Source organism: Nerophis lumbriciformis, linkage group LG23, assembly GCF_033978685.3.
Source record: "Nerophis lumbriciformis linkage group LG23, RoL_Nlum_v2.1, whole genome shotgun sequence".
In the NCBI taxonomy this organism is placed as follows: domain Eukaryota; kingdom Metazoa; phylum Chordata; class Actinopteri; order Syngnathiformes; family Syngnathidae; genus Nerophis; species Nerophis lumbriciformis.
Window position 1 is genome coordinate 30,394,161 of NC_084570.2, and position 26,496 is coordinate 30,420,656.

At 38.5% G+C, this 26,496-nt stretch overlaps 2 protein-coding genes across 4 annotated transcripts in view; one reads left to right on the forward strand and one right to left on the reverse strand.

Moving 5' to 3' along the window:
- Positions 1-26,496, reverse strand: part of dgkab (diacylglycerol kinase, alpha b) — a 90,605-nt gene that overhangs the window by 53,961 nt on the left and 10,148 nt on the right. The gene's annotated exons all lie outside the window — the stretch shown is intronic.
- On the forward strand, positions 7,994-26,328 carry stx16 (syntaxin 16). 2 transcript variants are annotated; one of them, XM_061984786.1, is made up of 8 exons: positions 7,994-8,414; positions 17,178-17,285; positions 17,347-17,487; positions 17,553-17,715; positions 19,320-19,408; positions 21,616-21,759; positions 25,122-25,202; positions 25,285-26,328. In XM_061984786.1, the coding sequence occupies exons 1-8, from the start codon at positions 8,289-8,291 to the stop codon at positions 25,384-25,386; spliced, it is 954 nt and encodes a 317-aa protein (XP_061840770.1). In that variant the 5' UTR covers positions 7,994-8,288; the 3' UTR covers positions 25,387-26,328. The 2 variants fall into 2 exon arrangements, with proteins under 2 accessions (XP_061840770.1, XP_061840771.1); XM_061984787.1 differs by having other exon boundaries at positions 7,994-8,369.

Here is a 26,496-nt window from a genome sequence, read left to right on the forward strand (position 1 = left end):
TTAGCAATGGCAGCAGGAGGAGGAGCCTGTTGACACAATTACTGCGAGTGGCACGGCCTTTTAGGATGTGAACACATGCAGACGACTGACAGTTGGGCTTGAAATAAAGGGGCCTTTTTCATTTACTATGAATTGGTAATAGATAGGATCTAATCTATAAATGCTTTATACATAGTATATACACTTGTTGGCTCACTATTTATCAAGTTGAAATTATCACCAGCCAGACAAAACTTATCTCTGTGTCACGCCCTGGGGATCGTTTTGGGCTCATGTTGGCTTTTTCTCTGCGTGTGGTCTTCTAGTTCTTGTCCTGTGCTCTTATTTTGGTATATTCACCAGCTCGTGCCGTGCACCTGCTGAGGAGGCTGATTGGCAACCGGTTGCAGGTGTTATTATTTATTTATTCATTTTCATTTTGGTCTCTTTCTTTCGTGCCATATATTGTTACGCCTAACAACCATCAAACAAGGTCCGTGTGTTTTTCCACTCCCACGTGAGTGTTTGTTCATTAAATAATGTTATGAACTTACCTCCTGTCTGCTCATTTTGCTGTCAAGCCGAGCTGCATTCGAGCTCATGACACTCCGTATGTAAATCGTTTGATAGATATATATATATTTACATATACATACATATATACATATGTGTATATATATGTTATGTACATTTAGTGTTGCCAATTAATCTATCGCAGTCACGGAGAGAACATACTAACTCCACAGAGAAAAACCCCGAGCCTTGGAATCGAACCCAGGACCTTCTTATTTTGAGGCACAAGCACTAACCACTGCTCCACCATATATGTGTATATATATACACAGTATATGTGTATATATATATATATATATATATATATATATATATATTAGGGCTGCAAATCTTTGGGTGTCCCACGATTCGATTCAATATCGATTCTTGGGGTCAGGAATGGATTCAAAATAGATTTTTTTTTTTCGATTCAACGCGATTCTCGATTTAAAAACAATATTTTCCCTATTCAAAAGGATTCTCTATTCATTCAATACATAAGATTTCAGCAGGATCTACCCCAGTCTGCTGACATGCAAGCAGAGTAGTAGATTTTTGTAAAAAGCTTTTATAATTGTAAAGGACAATGTTTTATCAACTGATTGCAATAATGTAAATTTTTTTTAACTATTTAATGAACCAAAAATATGACTTATTTTATCTTTGTGAAAATATTGGACACAGTGTGTTGTCAAGCTTATGAGATGCGATGCAAGTGTAAGCCACTGTGACACTATTGTTCTTTTTTTTTTTTTTTTATAAATGTCTAATGATAATGTCAATGAGGGATTTTTAATCACTGCTATGTTGAAATTGTAACTACGGTAATATTGATAATGTTGTTGATAATATTCATTTTTGTTTCACTACTTTTGGTTTGTTCTGTGTCGTGTTTGTGTTTCCTCTCAATTGCTCTGTTTATTGCAGTTCTGAGTGTTGCTGGGTCAGGTTTGGTTTTGGAATTGGATTGCATTGTTATGGTATTGCTGTGTATTGTTTTGTTGGATTGATTAATTAAAAAAATTTAAAAATTAAAAATTAAAAATAAATTTATTTTTTTAGGGACATGTAAGCAAATATTAACATTGCTGTATGTATACTTTTGACCCAGCAGATTTGCTCAAAGTTTCAGTAGACCCATAATAAATTCATAAAAGAACCAAACTTCATGAATGTTTTTGTGACTAGCAAGTATGTGCTCAATGAGGCTATGGTATAGAAAATGGAAGGATGGATAATAAACAATAATATAGGAATGCATCTCTAGGTCCATGCAATCTAAGAGTGAACAACATGATTGGTTGCAGTACATTTTCTTAGTTACTGCAATGAAAATAGAACAACTTAACAAACACATTTGTAACTGAACAATCTGTCAGGTATGTAAATACTTAATGAACAGGAAGGGAGGCCACAACTCGTCCCATAGACAAGTGGGCAATAAGGGCTACAAATTAATAATTTATGCAACAGTCATCTAAATGGGAATAAGTCTGGATTTTTTTTATTATAGTTGTATCTATTTTGCTTGTCTTTTGAAGAGACAGACAGGTAACATGTAAGTAAAATGCACATGTCTTGGGCGTTGGCCTTCTCCAATTGACAAGAGGAGCTTCCTTAACTTCCTGGCAGGGACCCAGTAAGACTCATCAGTCTAGAAATATTAATACGTAACCTCACACAGTATTTATTAACAGCATTTCCTGTGTCTGTATTCATAAATTCAGTTTGTTTATGTTGTGGGTGCAGACACAACATTAGAATCAGACACTTACCAGAGACAACAACATGTAGACTTGCATGATCTCAGGAGATCCAGTGCAAGAGTCGTGTCACAAAGTTGGCCTTTTCGAAGATGATAATGCTCCATTTTGATTGAGAGGTACGCAATGTTTGGGAGGCCCTTAAGGCTTACTTAAGAGGGCAGATAATATCTTTTATGGCTAATAAGAGAAAGAACCCGGAAGCAAAACAACTAAGTCTGGAAAAGCAAATAGCTGAAATTGATGCAAGAGCTAAACAAATTATCAATGGGGTGCTTTCTCAGGATGGTAGGGTCACTACAGACCAACAGGAAATAAATAACATTTTTAAAGATTACTATTAAACTGTATGCGTCCAACAGTCCCTCCAACCCCAATGCCATAAAGGACTTTTTTAAGGATCTACATATCCCATCCTTGCCACCAGATCAGGTCTTAAATCTAGATAAGCCAGTAACTGTCATGTCTGTGTTGATCATGTTTTTCTTTGGCCATGTGCTGTTTGTTTTTTGGACACTTTCTTAGTTCCTGGTTGTTCACTCCCTTGTTTTGTTTCCATAGCAACCCATTAGTTTTCACCTGTCATGTCACGCACCTGTTTCACGTTTTGAGTCACGCACCTGTTGTTAATCATGTCTGTGTTATTTAAGCTTTTCATTTTCTGTTGGTCAGCCTGGCGACATCCACATTTATGCTCTGCACATTCCTGACACTTTGTGTAATGTCCATCGTTCATGCTGCTCCTTTAGTCCATGCCAAGTAAGTTGTTGTTTATTAATGCCACAGTTAGTGTTTTGGTTTCATTGTTCATAGTTTCTGCCTTTGTGCAAGTTTTGTGTTTATAGCCAAAATTTGTACCTCCACTGTGAGCGCCTTTTGTTTGTTCCTTTTTTTTTTTGAGTGTTAATATTAAATCATGTACCCACCTCCAAGCAATGTCCGGTCCAAATCATTTGCACCTCGGGAGAACAAACAACGCCCTAGTTCAAGTCATGACAGTAACACAACAAGAAATATTGGAGGCCATTAAGTCTCTGCAAACTAAAAAATCCCCTGGTTTGGATGGTCTGCCGTGTGAATTTTATGTAAAATTCTCCACACAGTTAGCTCCTATTTTGGCAGCCATGTATTCAGAATCACTAGAAGCGGGATTTCTTCCAACTACCCTAAATCAGGCATGCATAACATTACTGGCAAAAAAGAGCAAGGACCCCTTAGACTGCGGATCCTATAGACTCATATCTTTGTTAAACACTATAATATATTGGCCAAAGTACTAGCTTACCGTTTGGAAAACATTTTACCCAGTTTAATATCCCCAGACCAGACAGGTTTTGTTAAGCATAGAAGCTCCTTTTTTAATACCCGACGCCTGTTTAACATAATGTACACTCCTTGTCAAGCTGCTTTAGAATGTCTTCTCTCCATGGATGCAGAGAAGGCATTAGAGTAGAATGGGACTACCTCTTTGAAACGCTGGCAAAATTCGGATTCGGGGAAACATTCATCACATGGATAAACCTGTTATATTCCAGCCCTTCTGCTATGATTCTGACTAATAATTTGTATTCAAGTCCTTTTGATTTACACCGCGGAACTTCACAGGGATGCCCCCTCAGTCCCCTTCTTTTTGTCCTGGCTATCGAACCCCTAGCTTTAGCCATTAGGTCTAATCACTCTATAATGGGCATAAATAGAGGAAACATAGAACATAAATTGTCCCTTTATGCTGACGACCTTCTCCTTTATGTGTCCAACGCAGAGTCTGCAATTCCATTAATTCTTGGCCTGTTACAACAGTTTGGTAAAATCTCCGGTTATAAATTGAATTTAAATAAAAGCGAGCTACTGCCCTTGAATATGGACGTCTCAATACTAGAAAACATTAAGTTGCCGTTTAAGATGACTACAGACAGTTTTAATTACCTCGGAGTTACTATTACAAAGAATTTTAAAGACCTCTTCAGGCAAAACTTTGGAAAGTTGTTTACACAAACCAAGCAAGATCTGACTAATTGGACTCCCCTTTTCATTTCACTTATAGGCAGAGTCAATGCAATTAAGATGACAGTGCTTCAAAAATATTTGTGTCTGTTTCAATGCTTGCCTGTATTTATCCCTGGTACATTTTTCCAAAAATTAGACTCAATAATCTCATTTTATATTTGGAATGGCAAACAGCTACGTCTGCGCAAGGAGTTTTTACAAAGAGCAAAACATGATGGAGGTATGGCCCTTCCAAATTTCTGTATGTATTACTGGGCCGCCAACTTGCATTGCATGTCATACTGGACATATTACCACCTACATCAGGAAAGTCCTACATGGATGAAGCTGGAGACACATTCTTGTGGTTCTGCTTCCTTAACAACCCTAATGGGTGCAGCTTTGCCTCTATCAGTGAAGACAATTAACATTAATCCTGTAGTTAGTCACTCCTCAAAATATACTGTCAATTTAGAAAACATTTTAACCTGCAAGGAATGAGCCTTTTCAGCCCAGTAGCATCAAACCACTGCTTTCCACCTTCAACACTTGACACAGCTTTTAATATGTGGCATCAAAGGGGTTTAAAATGCTTCAATGATCTTTTTATAGACAATATATTTGCCTCTTTTACAGAGTTGTCCAAGAAATTTTATCTACCCAGTTCCCATATATTTAGATATTTCAAGATAAGGGATTATGTTAAAACAGTTCTTCCGCAGTTCCCCAACAAACCCTCTAAATCAACCACAGATGAAATTATGTCTTTAAATCCAACAAAGAAGAGGGCAATCTCACATATACTTAATTTACTTTTAGGATTAGAATGGACTTCCATGCTAAGAATTAGAACAGCATGGGAACAAGACCTTCAAATATCAATAGATGACGTAACCTGGGCAAAAATTGAGAAAAGGGTTCACTCATCTTCAATCTGCGCACGGCACTCACTGGTCCAATTTAAAGTGATACACCGGGTGCACTTCTCAAAAGCAAAATTAGCAAAAATATTTCCCCAAATTAACCCATTATGTGATAGATGTAAACTAGATAACGCAACATTAATACACATGTTCTGGCTTTGTCCGAAGCTAAAGGGGTACTGGAAATCCATCTTTGAAGCACTCTCCACGGTCTTAACAATTCAAATTGATCCAAACCCTTTAATTTATGTATTTGGAATCATTCCTGAAGGGATGGAACTACCTGTAGGGGGTCACAAAATACTTGCCTTTACCACCCTCCTTGCACGCCGCCTGATATTGTTGAAGTGGAAGGAGGCTGTCCCACTCTCAGTCTCCCACTGGATAAGGGACCTGCTAGCAAACCTGAAGCTCGAGACAATAAGATATACATTACGGGGCTCTGAAAACAATTTTTTTAAAGTGTGGAGACCTTTTTTGACTTTTTTTAACCAATCCTCTACACAAGTGCAGGAAGAGCCCTAGACTGTCATGTACCTAAATATGACTGCCGGCGTTCCAGGCCTTGCCATGCTGTTTCTACAGTGTGTTTCAGTTTTCAATTATTTGTCTCAAGTGCCTTGTATTGAACTTTTTTATTTATTTATTTATTTTTAGGGCTTCACGGTGGCAGAGGGGTTAGTGCATCTGCCTCACAATAAGAAGGTCCTGAGTAGTCTTGGGTTCAATCGCGGGCTCGGGATCTTTCTGTGTGGAGTTTGCATGTCCTCCCCGTGACTGCGTGGGTTCCCTCCGGGTACTCTGGCTTCCTCCCACTTCCAAAGACATGCACCTGGGGATAAGTTGATTGGCAACACTAAATTGGCCCTAGTGTGTGGATGTGAGTGTGAATGTTGTCTGTCTATCTGTGTTGGCCCTGCGATGAGGTGGCGACTAGTCCAGGGTGTACCCCGCCTTCCGCCCGATTGTAGCTGAGATAGGCTCCAGCGCCCCCCACGACCCCAAAGGGAATAAGCGGTAGAAAATGGATGGATGGAAACAATGACATATAGTATATACAATGATATTATATAATATATTTAAGATATAAAATTAAAACAAAATTGTCCAGTGAATGCACAATTAGTTTATTGTCAAACATTTTTGCCATTTACAGTACGTTTCATAGACAAACACCATCATATGATAGTGCGTGTATTCTCCCTACCGATAGAGGTCGCGCGAGAGTATTTTAGCTGTAATGGCAGCAATATTTTGAGTTTGAGTTTATTTTTATTTCGAACATGCAAGCATACAACATGATACATCACAATTTCCAGTTTCTCTTTTCAACATGTTCGAAAAGGAGTAGGAAGAAGCTGAGCTTATTTAATCCTACCCCTTTTCTTTCGCATAACGGTTGCTAAAACTTTTGTTCACTTCCTGTTCTCAATTTATTCACAATATACTCCATAAGTAATCACAATACAAATAAATAAATAATAATAATATAGTTGGATTTACATGTAGAAGAAGAAGGCTTTATGGAAGTGTATACGTCTTTGCATTTCCGGTATCCGTCTGAAAAGAAATATACATACATATAAACAATAACATATTTACTGAAATTGAGTGAGCCTATGGCTTTGCACTCTGTTTGTTATATATATATATTTTGCATTCTATTTTAGTTACTTTGAATTTACAACCCCCTGGCGCTGTTTTGTACTGTTTTTGTACTATTTTTGTACTTATTTTGATTATTATTGCTCAACTGTTTGTAAATGTAGCAATTTATAAATAAAGGTTTATAAAAGAAAAAAGAAAAACAATAAAAAAACAATAACATAATAAATAAAATATAGTAAATACAATGATATTACATAATATGTTTAAGATATAAAATTAAAACAAAATTGTCCAGTGAATGCACAATTAGTTTATTGTCAGACATGTTTGCCATTTACTGTATGTTTCATCGACAAACACCATCATATGATAGTGCAGTGTTTTTCAACCACTGTGCCACGGCACACTAGTGTGGTCTAATTGGTCCAAAAAATATTTTTTGCAAATCAAAAATTATAATCTGCAAATAATGTGCCGTTGCTTAGTGTCTGTGCTGTGTAGAACTCGGCAGGGTAACCACTTAATACTCCATGTCAGTAGGTGGCAGCAGGTAGTTAATAGCTTTGTAAAAGTCGGAATGTGTCGGGTGAGACGAGGATGGTTTGTTGTGATCCCAATATGCAGACCACAACGGGAGGCAGCGTGCAGGTAAAAAGGTATGCAATGCTTAAACCAAAAATTAACAAAAGGGAAAGGAAAAGGCAATGGCTATGCAAAGCGAAAGTAAAACTGAACTGGCTACAAAGTAAACAAAAACAAATGCTGGACGACAGCAAAAACTTACGGCGTCCACAAAGTACATCCGTACATGACATGACAATCACCAATGTCCACACAAATAAGGATAGCAACAACTTAAATAGTCTTGCTTGCTAACACAAAGTAGGTGCGGGGAATAGCGCTCAAAGGAAGACAGGAAAGGCCACCAAAATAACAGAGCAAGACAAGAACTAAAGCACTACACACAGGAAAACACAAACAAACTCAAAATAGGGCACGACGACCTGGTGGAGTTTCATTTTTTTAACGTTTTCTGCTGGTGGTGTGCCTCTGTATTTTTTAATGAAAAAATGTGCCTTGCCTCAAAAAAGGTTGAAAAACACTGTGATAGTGCGTGTATTCTCCCTATCGATAGAGGTCACACGAGAGTATTTTAGCTGTAATGGCAGCAATAGTTGGACTTACATGTAGAAGAAGAAAGCTTTACGGGAGTGTATACGTCTTGGCATTTCCGGTATCCGTCTGAAAAGAAACGACTCCGCCGATTTTGAAACTTAATCCAAGCATGTCTGTTAAACGTTCGATAATGTATTAAAAAAGCTATCGATAGCGTTACGACGCTTTATTAACCTTTAAACGCTGTATAACGGGTTATCCCCCCATCGTTTTCACGGGCAAAGCTAAAGCTAGCAAGCGGTGTGTTCGTGTTAGTAAGCATTAAAGTCATCTCCGTCCGTGTTGACGTAGCTGTCGAGTCATGGCCACTCGGCGTCTGACAGATGCATTCTTGTTATTGCGGAACAATGCAATCCAAAACCGGCAGATATTGGCTGAGCAAGTGAGTACAAACGACCCCCGTCTGAGTACACGTAGCAATGCTGCGGTGAGTTGGTCTGCATCGTTTTGACATTTTACTGTGTTTGCATTAGTCGTGCTAGCTAGGATCAGCTGTGTGTCTGTAAACATCATTACATATCCTGGTTGTTCCCAGCATTTCACCTCAGGACTGACCGTGGAGTGGCCTGGATCTCAGTCTCCGTTTTAATTAATCCCAAAGGTGATCTATCGGGTTCAGGTCAGGACTCTGTGCAGGCCAGTCAAGTTCATCCACACCATACTCTGTCTTCCATGTCTTTATGGACCTTGCTTTGTGCACTTGTGCACAGTCAGGTTGTAAGAGGAAGGGGTCCGCTCCAAACTGTTCCCACAAAGTTGGGAGCATGGAATTGTCCAAAAATTTTTTGGTATCCTGGAATATTCGAAGTTCCTTTCACTGGAACTAAGGGGCCAAGCCAACAACCCCACACAATAATTCCTCCTCCACCAAATTTCACACTCGACACAATGCAGTCCGAAATGTAGCGTTCTCCTGGCAACCTCCAAACCCAGACTCGTCCATCAGATTGCCAGATGGAAAAGCGTGATTCATCACTCCAGAGAAGGCGTCTCCACTGCTCTAGAGTCCAGTGGCGATGTGATTTACACCACTGCATCCCACACTTTGCATTGGACTTGGTGATGTATGGCTTAGATACAGCTGCTCGGCCATGGAAACCCATTCAATGAAGCTCTCTGCGTACTGTACGTGGGCTAATTGAAAGGTCACATGAAGTATGGAGCTCTGTAGCAACTGACTGTGCAGAAAGTCTTTGCACTATGCTGACCCCTCTGTCAGTTTATGTGGCCTACCACTTGCTGGCTGAGTTGCTGTTGTTCCCAAACTCTTCCATTTTCTTATAATAAAGCCGACAGTTGACTTTGGAATATTTAGGGGCGAGGAAATTTCATGACTGGATTTGTTGCACATGTGGCATCCTATGACAGTTCCACACTGGAAATCACTGAGCTGCTGAGAGCAGCCCATTCTTTTACAAATGTTTGTAGAAACAGTCTCCATGCCTAAGTGCTTGATTTTATAAACCTGTGGCCGGGCCAAGTGATTGGGACACCTGATTCTCATCATTTGGATGGGTGGCCAAATACTTTTGGCAATATAGTGTATGTCCCTAAAAAATATAGTCTAAGGCAATATTTTCCCACAGATGAGTACTTATGTAGAGCACAAACAGGAGACCACAAAGTCTCTCCCAATCTGCATAATTCATGTTTTTCTGTCGGTCCTGAGGTTAATACTGGGTCCTAGGACATGTATGGAAGTATTGTCGTCGCGGAATTACCTGCAAACATGTATCTCAATCTGTGCGTCTTTACTACATTATTTCGCTGTGTATTCTTTTGTCTGTCTGTATATTATCAGTATGTTTGTAATCAGATCCACGTGTGCGCATTTTAACTTTTATTTACAGAAAAAGTCTTGAGTATAAAAAAGGCAAAGTGAAGTTACAGACAAATCCTTTTACACGTAACCAATAATCTTTTTACACAAGATCTTCCGCGGCAGAAGTGTAGCTGAATTCAGCCAATTAAGGGTTCCTGCGTAACACAGATCTAAATACGCACACACAAAGATTGCATTGCACGCACACACAGATTTTATTAGACATGCACACACATCTGGATACGCACACATAGATTGTATTACACATGCACACACATTTGGATACGCACACACAGATTGTATTACACATGCACACACATTTGGATACGCACACATCTTTCACGGAAGACGTGTCGCAAAAGTCAAGTTTACATATTGATGGTTCTTGCTTCACACAAATCTGAATACACAGACCCACATTTTTTTTTAAACACACAAATCTAAATACAAAAAAACAGATTTTTTTTTTTACCTACAGACAGATCGTAGATTGATATACAAAGGAATACGCCAACACTTGAATTGGATTACAGACGCACAGATTGAGATACGTGTTTGCAAATAGTTTTGCTACAATAATTCTTCCATACACACTACATATTGGACAACATCCCATCCCATGTAATGTCTTGTGTTGTGTCTGTTTAGTGTATGTTTTGTCCTCTTGTTGCCTGTAGAGTGCATCCGGAAAATATTTACAGCGTTTTAATTCCTCCACCTTTGGTTTTATTAATGACTTATTCCAAAAAAATATTTTTCCCCTCAACATTCTACAGACAGTTTTAGTTTTTAGAAGTATAATTTATATAAAAAATTATAAGGATAAAGATTGAGTTGAGATGCATCCTATTTTTACTGATCATCGTACAGATGCTTAATTTGAGTGCACTTGTGGTACATTCTGTTGATTGGGACTTCCTGGACAGGATCAGGATGTATGTAGAATTTTGATTAGGAAAAAAAAGTTTATTCCATTTTGGAATAAGGCTTTTAATGTGGAAAAATTGAAGCGCTGTGAGTACTTTCTCGATTCACTGTACTGAATATGCAATGTACTTTGACTGTTACACTTGTCTCACTAGTAGGGATGTAACGATGTGAACATTTTATATCATGGTTGTCACTATCGTGGTATTGTAAAATGTGCTTATACACACACTAAAATCGTTTAAACAAGTTTCATTAAAACAAAATGAAATAGATAAGCATACGATATACTTTCTTGGCTGGAGAAACATTAAATATTACTCGGGCTTCTAAAAAAGTGGCTGTTTGCAACATTTACACGGATGCCTAGAGGGCGCTAACTTTCCAATGTAGTTTAAGCGTTGTCTTGCCCTCTTACGGATGTAAGGACGTAACTACATACAGCACAGGCCAAAAGTTTGGACACACCTCATTCACAACACAACTGATGGTCCCAGCCCCATTGATAAAGCAAGAAATTCCACTAATCAACCCTGATAAGGCACACCTGTGAAGTGAAAACCATTTCAGGTGACTACCTCTTGAAGCTCATTGAGAGAATGCCAAGAGAGTGCAAAGCAGTAATCAGAGCAAAGGGTGGCTATTTTGAAGAAACTAGAATATAAAACATGTTTTTAGTTATTTCACCTTTTTTTGTTAAGTACATAACTCCACATGTGTTCATTCATAGTTTTGATGTGACAATCTACAATGTGAATAGTCATGAAAATAAAGAAAATACATTGACTGAGAAGGTGTGTCCAAACTTTTGGCCTGTACTGTACGTACGGGACACGTGCACGCGCATTTGCTTTGGTCGTTGTTAGCTAATGATAGCGATTTGGATCGCTATTATTATAACCCCAATTTGAGACTTGAGACTTTGCACTGGCTCCCTGTTCATTTTAGAATTTATTTTAAAATCTTGCTGTTTGCTTTTAAAGCTTTACATGGACTGGCACCTCATATCTCAGACCTCATCCAAATTTACACTTTTTTTTTTTTGTCCTGTCCAGCTTCTCAGGCATATCATATAGTTGATGTAGATGCCCATATCGGCTGTTCGGATTTACTTTACAAAAGAGAAGTGTAGGTTACTTCTCTTGTTGCCTTATTTGTATTTGACTTTATTAAATGCATTTATATTATCATTTGATGCAGCCGGGCCGGAGCAAGAGGGGATAGAAAGAGAAAAAAAGGAAGACAGAGGGGGGAATTGTGGGGACTAGAGGGGGATTAGACAGAGAGACAAAAACAACAACAGCAAACACAACAATAACAACAACAACAATAGAGCAACATCAGCAAATACGATATGTACAAATATGATGGTAAAAGTGATAGCAAAGAAGCAATTAGCGAAATAAATAATAATACAGAAATGACAATGAGCATTATTACACTACTAATGGAGCAATACAAATACCAATAGAAATAGCGCTATTGATAATGAACAATACCAATAGTTTACCTCTATTATCAACAATACAGTTGTTCAAATGTTACAATACATATACGTAATGATAACTACAGATACAAAAGAATGCAGAAAAATGGAGGGGAAGAAAGAGAAGCAACTTATATTAACCTTGTAGATTGTTATAGTAACAATAGGTTAAGCTTTGTCAGTGTGCCATGTCCAAATTTACACTCTATGCGCGCTCTGAGGTCCAAGGGCCAGCTCCAGTTCGTGGTGCCCAAGACCAGACTTAAAACCAGGGGAGACAGGGCCTTCTCTGTGGTCGACCCTAAGCTCTGGAACACTCTGCCCCTCCATGTTCCAACTGCTCCCACAGTGGAGTGTTTTAAGTCTCGTCTTAACACCCACTTTTATTCTCCGGCTTTTAACACTACGTGAGTTGTGTGGTCCTCTGTGTTTTTTAAATTTTGATTTCTATTTATTGTTTTAATTGGTTTTACCCTTTGAAATCGTTTTTAATCATATTTATTTTTATATTGGTTTTATATTGGATTTATATTTATTTATTTTTTGTTTTTATTGAGTCATTGGTGGAGCTAAGAATAATATTTGAATATTCTTTTTAATATTGTTGTGCAGCACTTTAGAAACATTTTTTGTTGTTTAAATGTGCTATACAAATAAAGTGGATTGGACTGGATCGTTAGCTTCAGCTGTCATTGAATGTATATTTTATCATAAAAACTACAAATTGTTCCACGCGTTTTCTGCGCATACGTATTGACGAGACTGGGTGAGTAACCGCCATAAACAACAATCATTTTATTCGGGACAGTAAAAAAATTTATTTCATAAACCTAGTAATTGTGAAAAATGTAGACGGTTTTAAAACAAATGTGTTCTGTTAAACCACTAATGGTAACATAAGCTAGCCAATGGTGTTCTTGTGATATTTATTTGGTTTGAAAATTGCAAACAGCCCATTGAGGAGCCATATTGTTTTTGAGTGTTTGAATAGGTTTTTCTTCTCTTTGTAAAGTTTTAGTGTTTGTTTTCTTTTTAAATGGTAACAGAAAACGATTACGGTTTATGTGAACTAATCAATCATCCACCCATCCATCCATTTTCTACCACTTGTCCTTTTCGGGGTCGCGGGGGGTGCTGGAGCCTATCTCAGCCGCATTCGGGCGGAAGGCGGCGTACACCCTGGACAAGTCGCAACCTCATCCAACACAGATAGACAGACAACATTCACACTCACATTCACACACTATGGCCAATTTTAGTGTTGCCAATCAACCTATCCCCAGGTGCATGTCTTTGGAGATGGGAGGAAGCCGGAATACCCGGAGGGAACCCATGCAGTCACGGGGAGAACATGCAAACTCCACACAGAAAGATCTCGAGCCCCGGGATTTAACTGAGGACCTTCGTATTGTGAAGCACATGCACTAACTAACCCCTGTCCCACCAAAGTTTATTTATACAGCCCTTAATCACAAGTGTCTCAAAGGGCTGAAACACTGTCGTATTCCTCCGAGAATAGATACATTTGTCTGTGCGAAGAGAGCGCAGCTTCTATGTTCAATATGTAGAGTTGAATAGCTTAGTTGCTCACACAGCTTTATACAAGTTTAGATTGGGGTACGTTGTTTCTTATTCGTAGAGACGTTAATGTCTCTTGTATTCATATTCATATTTTAGCGAGCTAGCGCCAGCCTGTATGTCAGTTTATCAATGTGCCGTGGTTAATCATATTTTTTCGATCATTTCAATTTAAAACGATACTACTAACGGTCGGGGGTTTATCATGAATTCCGTTTATCATTACATTCTATAGTGAGACAGGGATGTAATGATAAACAATATTAATAATAAACTGCAGTGATACATTCTATAGTGAGACATCGGGATGTATCACGGCAGTTTATTATTATTGTTTATCGTTAAATCCCTATGTCTCATTATAGAATGTATCACGGCAGTTTATTATTAATATTGTTTATCATTACATCCCTATGTCTCACTATAGAATGTATCACATCAGTTTATTAATATTGTTTATCGTTACATCCCTATGTCTCACTATAGAATGTGTCACATCAGTTTATTATTAATATTGTTTATCGTTACATCCCTGTCTCACTATAGAATAATAAAATAAATCATGTGCTTTTTCTCACTATAATTCCAGTAATACATTTATTTTACAGATAAGATGCTTTAGCTGTTCTTCAGAATTTGGCTAAAACAAGTACAGTGGAACCTTAAACATCAAACAATGTATTTCTGGCATCCTTGGTGACTTCCAAATAGTGCTCGTATTGTCTGACATTTAAATAACCTGTTTCAATGTCAAACTGTTGGCAGCGTAACGGAGTGTGTATGTTGGTAAACCTCACTACCTAACACCTTAAGAGCTTGCACTCGGCTTCGGCTTTTAGTTCGGTGCCTAGCGCTCTCGTCTCTGATTCTGAGGACCCAGGTTCGAGCCCCGGGCGGAACAAAATGTTGTTAAATGCAGGTAAGAGTTTGTCATTCGTAATTGTCATAGAAGTGTAAAAAGTCAGACACGTTACATAATAATATCTAGATATGTTGATACTGCGATTGCCCATATTTGGTTCTGACTAATCTATGACATAGCCGTGAAACAAAAGTATCTTACATACTGCATATTTCTTATGCAGCTTTGTCCCATCACACTGTAAAAGCCAAAGTGTCCACGCTTGTAATTTCAAGGGTTCGTATTATGATATTTTTCAACATTTAAACACTTCCTTGTGGTCTACACCACGGACCGGTTTAATGTAGGCAATATTTTCACGGACCAGCCTTCCACGTGTGGCAGATAAATATAGCAAATAAGTGCATGAAAAATTAATGCATAAAAAAACTCACCTCAATTAGTGGTAGCCCCTGGCCTTTTCACTTTGCAAAAAAGCTCTCCATAGTTAGTAGTAGGCTTTTTTTTTCGGCTTTAGTATCTGATGGGTTATAGGTGATACATCACATGGATTTATAATAAAGCTAGAAATACTTGCCATTAGTTCCAATCGATTTCTGTGGATTTCTATTTCCATTCTAAAAGTTATGTATTCATATTTTGTGCAATATTTCATATGTAGATACACTGTTAGTTTTTTTTGGTCCAATTTTCCATGCGTTAATACATCTGTTATTGCTAACTACTTGTGTATTAGGACTGTGTGCAATAATAGCAGCACTTTAACTTACTAGGCCAAAGGAGATGTGTATTTCCTTCCTTCAAGTATTATATTCAACCATTTAGCACTTCTCCATTAAACTACTATGGTCACTTTGTTCCTGATCAGCCCTGATCTTAGGTCATCAACCTGCTGCGGACTGTAGATGGAACCTAGCTTTTGGCTACGATTTGGCACCTTCACATTTAATGTTTATTCATGTGCATTGTTCCATGTAACAAAGACGTAACAAATATAGCAAATGGAGACTTCCTATCAGGAGTTTTACAATAGATCTAGGAACAAGCTTATTGGTGTGTCTGGTGGGACTAGCCAAAGTTAAAGAGGAGAAAATGCGGTCAGTTATAAATGATTAATGTCTCTGTGCGGCCTGGCAGCAAATGCGTCACGGACCGGTAGTCAGGGACCACTGGACTCTACATAACATGTAATGGTGGTTTTTTGGTCAAAATGTTGCATAGATTATGTTTTACAGACTGCTTTGTGAGCGGTCTTATTTACGTACTTCCACCTCGACTGCGTCTTCTCCCGGTCGTCCATGTTGTAGTTTTCAGCGCATCCTTATGATGACTACTGACAGATATAAGTTAGAACTACATGCTACTTTGTATTAGAAATGGCCACAGCAGAGGATGCATGTGCATGTACGAGACAGTCTGCCCCACAACAAATGGATAGAGAAAAAGGAATTTATTGACTCCAATGGCAGACTCGGTTAAAACTTTACCATATGTGGAGATATCCGCTGATGTCACCAATGGGAAAAACATCACAAATTGTGCGAGATTCCAAACGGCTCGTTTGAAGGAAGGCAAGATTGTTTTATAAATATCTCAGCCATGCCTCCATGGTTTGACTTTTGCAGATCCCAAATAAATAAAACATGTACCAATAGGTAAGACAAGTTGGTTGTGGGCCCCTTTAAACGATGCTTATGTATCAGTTCAATATTAGTGTAGGTGTTGTCTTCTGTGACTTTGGTCTAACTTTTAGCCACTGGTGCAAGTAGGGCCCCTGAACATGTAAAACTGTGACTCCACCAAGTACATTAAAATAAGTTTATAGTGAGGAAAAAACTAAGTGAATAGAGGTAAGGTTAATTATTGCAATAGTTTGCCGTATTGATACTTTTTAATGCAATTATGCGTCACTGCACACTGAGACTTTACACGTCTCACCTTCTTAATGTTCCGAATCTAGATATTGTTTTGGTTTTTTTATCCCTTTAGTCATATTACCAAACTTTTTGAGTATGGCCTTTCATATTGGACTCAGTTCTATGTTCATTCTCCTTAGTTTATCTTCACCGGTACTCATTTATGGTTGTATAAGTACTCCAAAAAGCAAAATCTGCCTGAAGAGTTGAAATCTGAAGTTTGTAAAGGCGTCTTTGCGTGATATTTATTTAATATTTTAAGGTTTCACTGTACTGTATATGACAAAACTGTTTTTTTGACTTATCAAAATGTTATCAGTGATAAAAATACAACTTGTCATATATAAAAAGCCTTTATAGAAATAAAGTATAGATGGTGGTGTTCTGCTTGTTTGGTGTTCACTTCTGGGGCTCACTTCTGTTGCTTCTGTCCTTCTTTTTTCCTTCCTCCACTAATGGATGGAACCACACCTTCACTTTAGGAGCTTGATGAGGTATCATTGTTTGTTTCTTGGAAGAAATACCAACTTTACTTTAAGTGGTGCGCCACATATGTTACTTATTACGTCAAAGATAATAGAGGTGTTTTTTTTTCTTAGTTTGCTGATGATCGGATGGCGCTGGTTTCAGGAATCAGTCTAGATCCTGAAGCAGCCATCGGCGTCACCAAGAAACTGCCTCCTAAATGGATAGAGGGCATCGATGAGGTAAACTTTTTCAACTCAACCAGCTTTGGTACCACTAATAGTCCCTTTGGGTGCCTTTCAGATCCACTATGAAATCTCACGGGTTCGACAGAAGATGAAGGACCTGGCTCTGCTTCATGACAAGCACATGAATCGTCCCACCTTGGATGACAGCAGTGAAGAAGAGCACGCCATAGAAATCACCACCCAGGAGATCACACAGGTACTCTTCCTGGTTCACGACTGCGTGCAGGAAATGGTCGTCATGGTCGTCTTGTGGATATGCAGATGTTCCATCGATGCCAGAGAACCGTCACTGGCTTGCAGTCCCGCTGTGGCCACTGCACCGAGCAGGAGGAGAGACTATTGAGAAACGTGGTCTCGTCTCTGGCACAAAGTCTGCAGGACCTGTCCACCACTTTCAGACACACACAGTCCAGCTACTTAAAACGTAAGCTTTTTCGAAATCTACCGAGAGCATTTTTTGCTTTAAAGTGTTGTTTAAGTCGCAAATCCGTAGTTTAAAATATGGACTTTTTGACAACTTGATGTGATACTGAATTTGGGGATTCCATTAGCTGTAGAAATGATATCAAAATTATAAGTTAAGAAATTAAGAAACGCATACTTGAAGTATTTCACTCTTGTGTTTAGTAGGGTTGTACGGTACACCGGTATTAGTATAGTACCGCGATACTAATGAATCATATTTGGGAGTATACCCCGTCTAAAAAGTACCGGTCCGCCACCCCCCGGACCCCTGTCGTCGTCACGTCATGACATTGCTGGTTTTACGAGCAGAGGAGCATATTCGGCAGCACTCAATCACAGAGTACTTACAAGCAGACACAGTGTGTAAACAGAAAAGGGAGAATGGACGCATTTTGGCTTGAAAACTTAACGATAAAGGTGAAGTTTACACACTGTAACACCCTCAGGAAGAGGTGCTTTAAGACATGGCTAGCTAGCTAGCGGCTAAAGTCCATCCACAGTCTACAGTGTTGTAGCTACTTCTAAATCACTAATCCTCGCCTACATGGCAAAATAATAAAGTAAGTTTCTTACAAGTGTCATCCCTGCAGGACGAGGAATAGCTAAACATGCTTTACTACACACCGTAGCTCACCGGCGTCACAATGTAAACAACCGCCATGGGTGGATCAACACCTGACATCCACTGTAATGATACCAAGTACATGAGCGTATGTAGTCGATAATACTATGATTACATCGATGTTTTTTAGCAACACAAAATCTCCTTTCGTTTTTTTTTTAAATATCTATATTATGTTTATAAACTCAGGAAACACGTCCCTGGAAACATGAGGACTTAAAATGATGACCATTGTATGATCCTGTAACTACTTGGTATCGGCTTGATACACAAATTTGTGGTATCGTCCAAAACTAATGTAAAGCATCCAAACAGAAGAATAAGTGATTATTACATTTTAACAGAAGTGTAGATAGAACGAAAGTAACCAGATATTAACAGTAAATGAACAAGTAGATTAATAATTAACTTTCTACCACTTGTCCCTCATAATGTTGACAAAATAATAGAATATAAATGACACAATATGTTACTGCAAACGTCAGCAGCTAAATTAGGAGTCTTTGTTTGTTTACTTACTACTAAAAGACAAGTTGTCTAGTATGTTCACTATTTTATTTAAGGACAAACTTGCAATAATAAACATGTTTAACGTACCCTAAAATGTTTTGTTAAAATAAAGCCAATAATGCTATTTTTTGTGGTCCCCTTTATTTAGAAAAGTATCGAAATACATTTTGGTACTGGTACCAGTACCAAAATATTGGTATCGGGACAACACTAGTGTGTAGTAAATCTAAAGAAACTAAAGTTTCACTCTTTTAAATTAAACTACTGTAACTATTTTCAAATATTGTGATTTATTGACTTGTATTTTGATGCTGTGCAGTTCTACACCACTACTGCAGTTGATTAGTCTCAGTGTAGATTGATGCTTTTGTTGTTCACCCCATAATTGAATGTATGTCATTGAATGAACTGGTCATTGTTTGATTATTCAGGAATGAAGAATCGTGAGGAGCGATCAAAGCACTTTTTTGACTCAGGGCCGCTAATGGAAGAAGACGAAGAGCTAGCTGTGTATGACAAGGTGCGTGGCTTTTTGAAATGCTGTAATTCTTTCAGAATAATTAAGTTCACTCAGTGACGTGTAACATGAGGCAGTTGTGGAATAGTATTTGGAAGAGGAAAATCAAAACTGATCTAAAGCTGGGTAAATGCTGTCTCATCACTACTATTGTCAACACAAAGCATGACTCTAGCAGCACACATCACTGAGGCAAGCATAAAAAGGTGGACGCGCACTGATGATGTTGTTAAGAACCTGAAATTGGTTCCATTCAATGAAGATTCCATCGCACAATGTGAACATTACTACATACACTCCAACTAACCGCTGAACAGAGTACAGAGATGCCACAACACCCGCCATAAATAATATTTGTTATGTGCTTTTCACTAAAATACATTTTAAAGTGCTACATTACAAACCAATATTTAAAAGGATAACAGCTTAGCCATGGTTTTGAAGTATAAATATTTGGGGTTTTGGCACCAACTGCTGGACTAGATGTGAGCAATCTAAGTCTAAAACTCGATCTGACCATGAATTGATTAACGTGGACCCCGACTTAAAAAAGTAGAAAAACTTATTCAGGTGTTACCATTTAGTGGTCAATTGTACGGAGTATGTACTGTACTGTGCAATCTACTAATAAAAGTTTCAATCAATCAAAAAAACAATCTAAGACTAGATCTGACCAATCTAGGACTAATCAAATCAAATGAAGCTTTATTTATAAAGCGCTTTTCATACATTACAGAAATGGAACGCAAAGTGCTTTACAAAGTTAAAAACAATACCCCGGTGACCAATATCCCCCATTATCGCATACGTACGCACGGACACAGATAAACACAAACACACACACACACACACAACATACACACATATGCAACTATATGGACCAAAGATTGCATGGCTGAGTACAGAGGAGACATGTGAGTAGATCTGACCAATCTAAGTCTATAAGCACAAACTGATGAAGTCTACTCAGATGAGCGGTGAAACGTCTTCCAAGACAAACCTTGCAGTCCAGTTGCGATCGATTCAACGCCCTGAGATTCATTGAAGCTGTAAGACTGCTCAACGCAAGCCGGGCTCCATAGTCTCCCTTTGCTCTTCTTTCTCCCCCAACTGACTGCACAAAAACTTTTAATCAAAACGTTCAATAGTTTTCTTCTTATTTATCTACTTCATTCCACACAGCTGATCTCAGTCCTACCTTTTTTAAGTTCCTTAACTTTATTGCCTATTTATTACTGTTTTTCCTTGGTACTTGCCAATCCAATCCCCTTTATTTCCATTGCACTATTAACAACAAAACTGTCTCCGAAGTGCTGCACATAAAAAAAGAAACAATAAAAGTTATCAAATTTCAAGCATTTAAAATGAAACAAGTAAACAAACAAACAAATAATAGAATAAAACAATACAAACAAATCAATATAATAGAATAAAACATTAACAGAGACAGGACCACAAGACTCACGCCGATTTAAAAGCCAGAGAATAAAAGTGGGTTTTGAGACGAGACTAAGGGGGCGGAACATTCCAAAGTTTAGGGCCAACAACAGAGATAGCCCTGTCTCCCCTAGTTTTAAGCCTCGTTTAGGCCCCACAAGTTGGAACTGGCCCTCGGACCTCAACGTGCGAGCTGGAGCATAAATGTGGTGTACTTTGGGGCCAGTCCATTCAAAGCTTTAAAAACAAACATTTAAAAATGTATTCTAAAACAAACAGGAAGCCAATGCAGAGAAGCGAGAATCGGGGTGATATCCTCACTTTTTTTGGTTCCCGTTAAAAGGCGTGCTGCAGAGTTCTGGACTAACTGTAAGCGTGACTGTGCATTTGGACTTATTCCAGTGTAAAGTGCATTACAGTAGTCCAGACCTGATGAGATAAAAGCAAGGGACATGAGTCCAAATTTCATATTGTGCACATTTATGACCAATAAAGCTCCTTCTAACAGTGCCTATTTACTGTATTTTAGTCATCTAGAAAACAAATAACTGGGTCAAAAGGTGTGTATTAGTACTATTTGTACTTTTGAGCAAATTCAACAATGGAACAACAATAATAACCGTTATAAACCTTAATAATACTAGCACCAAAATATTGTTTTTGTCATTTTAATTTGCATAATGACTTTCCCTGTCATGATTAGCATCTTGTGTTCATACGTAGTTTACTGTGCACTCATGAAAGATTTCCCACCCGATGGTTGTTTCTTCCAGGGCTTTACAGATGACCAACTGATGTTGGTGGAGCAGAACACAGTCATGGTTGAAGAACGAGAGCGAGAGATCAGACAAATAGTTCAGTCCATCTCAGATCTGAATGAGATTTTCCGGGACTTGGCCAGCATGGTGGTGGAGCAGGTATTGTACACATAGTCAGTACATTTACATGCACTAAAATGGACTTATTGCATGCCTGGGCTTGAAACCAGATTTATAAAATACATGTATCCATTTTAATTAGACACTGTTCAACTTTTCAAAGATTGGATTACCGTACCTAGTTTATGTGATTGGAAACCATTAGTTCTGGCAATGATTAAAATGACAAATAGGGTGAATATTGAACATATTACAAACCCAAAACTAGTGAAGTTGGCATGTTGTGTAAATAAAAACAGAATACAATGATTTGCAAATCCTTTTCAACTTATATTCAATTGAATGTACTGCAAAGACAGGATATGTAACGTTTGAACTGGAAAACTTAATTTTTTGCAAATATTAGCTCATTTGGAATTTGATGCCTGCAACATGTTTTGAAAAAGCTGGCACAAGTGGCAAAAAAGACTGAGAAAGTTGAGGAATGCTCATCAAACTATTATTTGGAAAATCCCACAGATGAAAAGGCTAATTGGGAACAGGTGGGTGCCATGATTGGGTTTTTGGAAACCGTGGACGTTGTGTCCTCCGGAACAAAGAGGAAAAGAACCAGATTTTTCTAGGCGCAAAGTTGAAAAGCCAGCATCTGTGATGGTATGGGGGTGTATTAGTGCCCAAGGCATGGGTAACTTACACATCTGTGAAGGCACCATTAATGCTGAAAGGTACATACAGGTTTTGGAGCAACATACAGGTAAAAGCCAGTAAATTAGAATATTTAGAAAAACTTGATTTATTTCAGTAATTGCATTCAAAAGGTGTAACTTGTACATTATATTTATTCATTGCACACAGACTGATGCATTCAAATGTTTATTTCATTTAATTTTGATGATTTGAAGTGGCAACAAATGAAAATCCAAAATTCCGTGTGTCACAAAATTAGAATATTACTTAAGGCTAATACAAAAAAGGGATTTTTAGAAATGTTGGCCAACTGAAAAGTATGAAAATGAAAAATATGAGCATGTACAATACTCAATACTTGGTTGGAGCTCCTTTTGCCTCAATTACTGCGTTAATGCGGCGTGGCATGGAGTCGATGAGTTTCTGGCACTGCTCAGGTGTTATGAGAGCCCAGGTTGCTCTGATAGTGGCCTTCAACTCTTCTGCGTTTTTGGGTCTGGCATTCTGCATCTTCCTTTTCACAATACCCCACAGATTTTCTATGGGGCTAAGGTCAGGGGAGTTGGCGGGCCAATTTAGAACAGAAATACCATGGTCCGTAAACCAGGCACGGGTAGATTTTGCGCTGTGTGCAGGCGCCAAGTCCTGTTGGAACTTGAAATCTCCATCTCCATAGAGCAGGTCAGCAGCAGGAAGCATGAAGTGCTCTAAAACTTGCTGGTAGACGGCTGCGTTGACCCTGGATCTCAGGAAACAGAGTGGACCGACACCAGCAGATGACATGGCACCCCAAACCATCACTGATGGTGGAAACTTTACACTAGACTTCAGGCAACGTGGATCATGTGCCTCTCCTGTCTTCCTCCAGACTCTGGGACCTCGATTTTCAAAGCAAATGCAAAATTTGCATGGTTGGGTGATGGTTTGGGGTGCCATGTCATCTGCTGGTGTCGGTCCACTCTGTTTCCTGAGATCCAGGGTCAACGCAGCCGTCTACCAGCAAGTTTTAGAGCACTTCATGCTTCCTGCTGCTGACCTGCTCTATGGAGATGGAGATTTCAAGTTCCAACAGGACTTGGCGCCTGCACACAGCGCAAAATCTACCCGTGCCTGGTTTACGGACCATGGTATTTCTGTTCTAAATTGGCCCGCCATCTCCCCTGACCTTAGCCCCATAGAAAATCTGTGGGGTATTGTGAAAAGGAAGATGCAGAATGCCAGACCCAAAAACGCAGAAGAGTTGAAGGCCACTATCGGAGCAACCTGGGCTCTCATAACACCTGAGCAGTGCCAGAAACTCATCGACTCCATGCCACGCCACATTAACGCAGTAATTGAGGCAAAAGGAGCTCCAACCAAGTATTGAACATGCTCATATTTTTCATTTTCATACTTTTCAGTTGGCCAACATTTCTAAAAATCCCTTTTTTGTATTAGCCTTAAGTAATATTCTAATTTTGTGACACATGGAATTTTGGATTTTCATTTGTTGCCACTTCAAATCATCAAAATTAAATGAAATAAACATTTGAATGCATCAGTCTGTGTGCAATGAATAAATATAATGTACAAGTTACACCTTTTGAATGCAATTACTGAAATAAATCAAGTTTTTCTAAATATTTACCTGTATATTGCCATCCAAGCAACATTATCATGGACGCCCCTGCTTATTTCAGCAAGACAATACCAAGCCACATTCTGCACGTGTTACAACAGCGTGGCTTCATAGTAAAAGAGTGCGGGTACTAGACTGGCCTGCCTGTAGTCCAGACCTGTCTCCCATTGAAAATGTGTGGCGCATTATGAAGCCTAAAATACCACAACGGAGATCCCGGACTGTTGAACAACTTAAGCTGTACATCAAGCAAGAATGGGAAAGAATTCCGCCTGAAAAGCTTCAAAAATGTGTCTCCTCAGTTCCCAAACATTTACTGAGTGTTGTTAAAAGGAAAGGCCATGTAACAGTGGTAAAAATGCCCCTGTGACAACTTTTTTGCAATGTGTTGCTGCCATTAAATTCTAAGTTAATGATTATTTGCCCCAAAAAAATTGAAGCTTCTCAGTTTGAACATTAAATATCTTGTCTTTGCAGTCTATTCAATTGAATAGTTGAAAGGGATTTGCAAATCATTGTATTCTGTTTTTATTTACGAATTACACAACGTGCCAACTTCACTGGTTTTGGGTTTTGTACATATTGTTATGAAAGTATCTGTTACTACATTATATATATATATACTTGCTGTGTGTATATCGTACATATTACATATTGTTATGAAGGTGTCTGTTAGTTCGATATATATATATATATATATATATTTATTTATTTTAAAAGGTTTTCACATTGTCATTGGGTGTAGAATTTTAAGGACAAAAATGAATTTATTTTGGGAATAAGGCTGTAACATAAACGGTCTTTATTCATGTAGCGCTTTACTGTACCTGGAATGATACCCAAAGTACTGTACATGACGTCACATTCACACTGATGGCGGAAGCTGCCAAGCAAGGCGCTAACCCCGACCTATCAGGAGCGAGGGTGAAGTGTCTTGCTCAACGACACAACGGCCGAGACTAGGATGACAGTAGCTGGAATTTAGTGCATGTAAACGTTGGAAGTCACCTGACCAGACACAAACATGGATGACTTAGAACATGTCATAAGTCCAGTTGTCTTTGCTTGATCTAATGATGTCTGCTGCTACTTGAAGGGCACCGTCCTTGACAGAATCGACTTCAACGTGGAGCAAGCGTGCGTCAAAACAGACGATGGCCTAAAACAGTTACAAAAGGTAAATCTGGTTTCACTAATAGTCACACAGCCATACTTCTTCACTAACAAACATGTCCTCCTTGCTTTCATGGTCTTTGCAGGCTGAGCAGTACCAGAAGAAAAACAGGAAGATGCTGGTCATTTTGATCCTATTTGTCATAGTCATCATTCTAATAATTATTCTCTTTTCAACCAAGTTTTAATCTTACAATTCTTTTTGCTCTCCGTGTGAGTGTTTGTTGTGGAGTCTGTGGACCTCTGCTCCGACAAAAGCAGACAGCCTTTCCTTCTTGTAAGTCTGGTTTTTTTTTTCCAATCAAAGTAACAATCGACAGTATCTTTGATCTGTGGCTGATTTATGACGTGTCTGGTATGGAAAAACTCCACCACCTTGGACTAGCTGCCTGTTGTTTATGCAGTGTAAAGACAGACATGCTATTGTTTGCATCTTGCTGCTTGGTTCCAATGTGAAAATGCATTGTTTCTTTTGAAGAAACAATGCAATGGGGGATTATGTGTAGTCTTGACACACTATTTTCCTGTGTTGATCATACACTACCAAATATTCCTACGGTTGAGCGCCTGTTAATCATTGGACATTCTAATGGAATAACACTGCTTGGTAAGTAGCTGTCCCAACATTCTAGAATCATCCGTTTATTTAACAGGTGCTATGCTTGTCAAAAACGATTGAACTACGCAGTTTTGTTTTCAAGCGCTATCCCCTTTTTGAACTGCAATTTGCACATACTTGAGGCCTGAGCAAGAGGAGTGTGTCGTGATATGGACGTAGTACTACTGTCATCTGTATGATGAAAATATTTATTTTTTAAAAACGACCAATGACCAAGATGTTCTGTGTCCTGCAGAATGATTGTATGTTATGTAAAACTAGTAGCTCCACGTACCCTAAGGACTCCACTAAGGAAACTGTGGTCCATCCCGCATATGCATATACATAAAGACTTCTTTTATTCTGCTGTTATGTTCACGTATAAAGACCTGATATGCAGAGACGATGAAGAGCTTTATTTAACATATCTGTTCATTTATGCTTATTTTATACACCATCTCTGTCATTGATGTGAAGTATGTGTAAACAAATGTCCAAGTGGTACGATTCATGAGTGAAGGTTTTTTTTTTTTAATAAACATGGAATATGTTGGTCGAGTTTATTTGACTTTCATTTAATAATACACTTTATTTATAAGGCGCCTTTCTGGGCACTCAAGGACACCGTACAAAATCAAAACAATAAAATCAATTGGATTAAAAACAACAAAGATCATTAAGATTTACAGTGAATAAGCAG

Bases quoted from the DNA above. Each gene is read 5' to 3' on its own strand.
- stx16 (XM_061984786.1), top strand. From the start codon at position 8,289: ATGGCCACTCGGCGTCTGACAGATGCATTCTTGTTATTGCGGAACAAT. The intron at 17,716-19,319 runs GTAAGCTTTTTC...TTGATTATTCAG, and splicing joins ACAGTCCAGCTACTTAAAAC to GAATGAAGAATCGTGAGGAG. The intron at 19,409-21,615 runs GTGCGTGGCTTT...TGTTTCTTCCAG, and splicing joins AGCTAGCTGTGTATGACAAG to GGCTTTACAGATGACCAACT.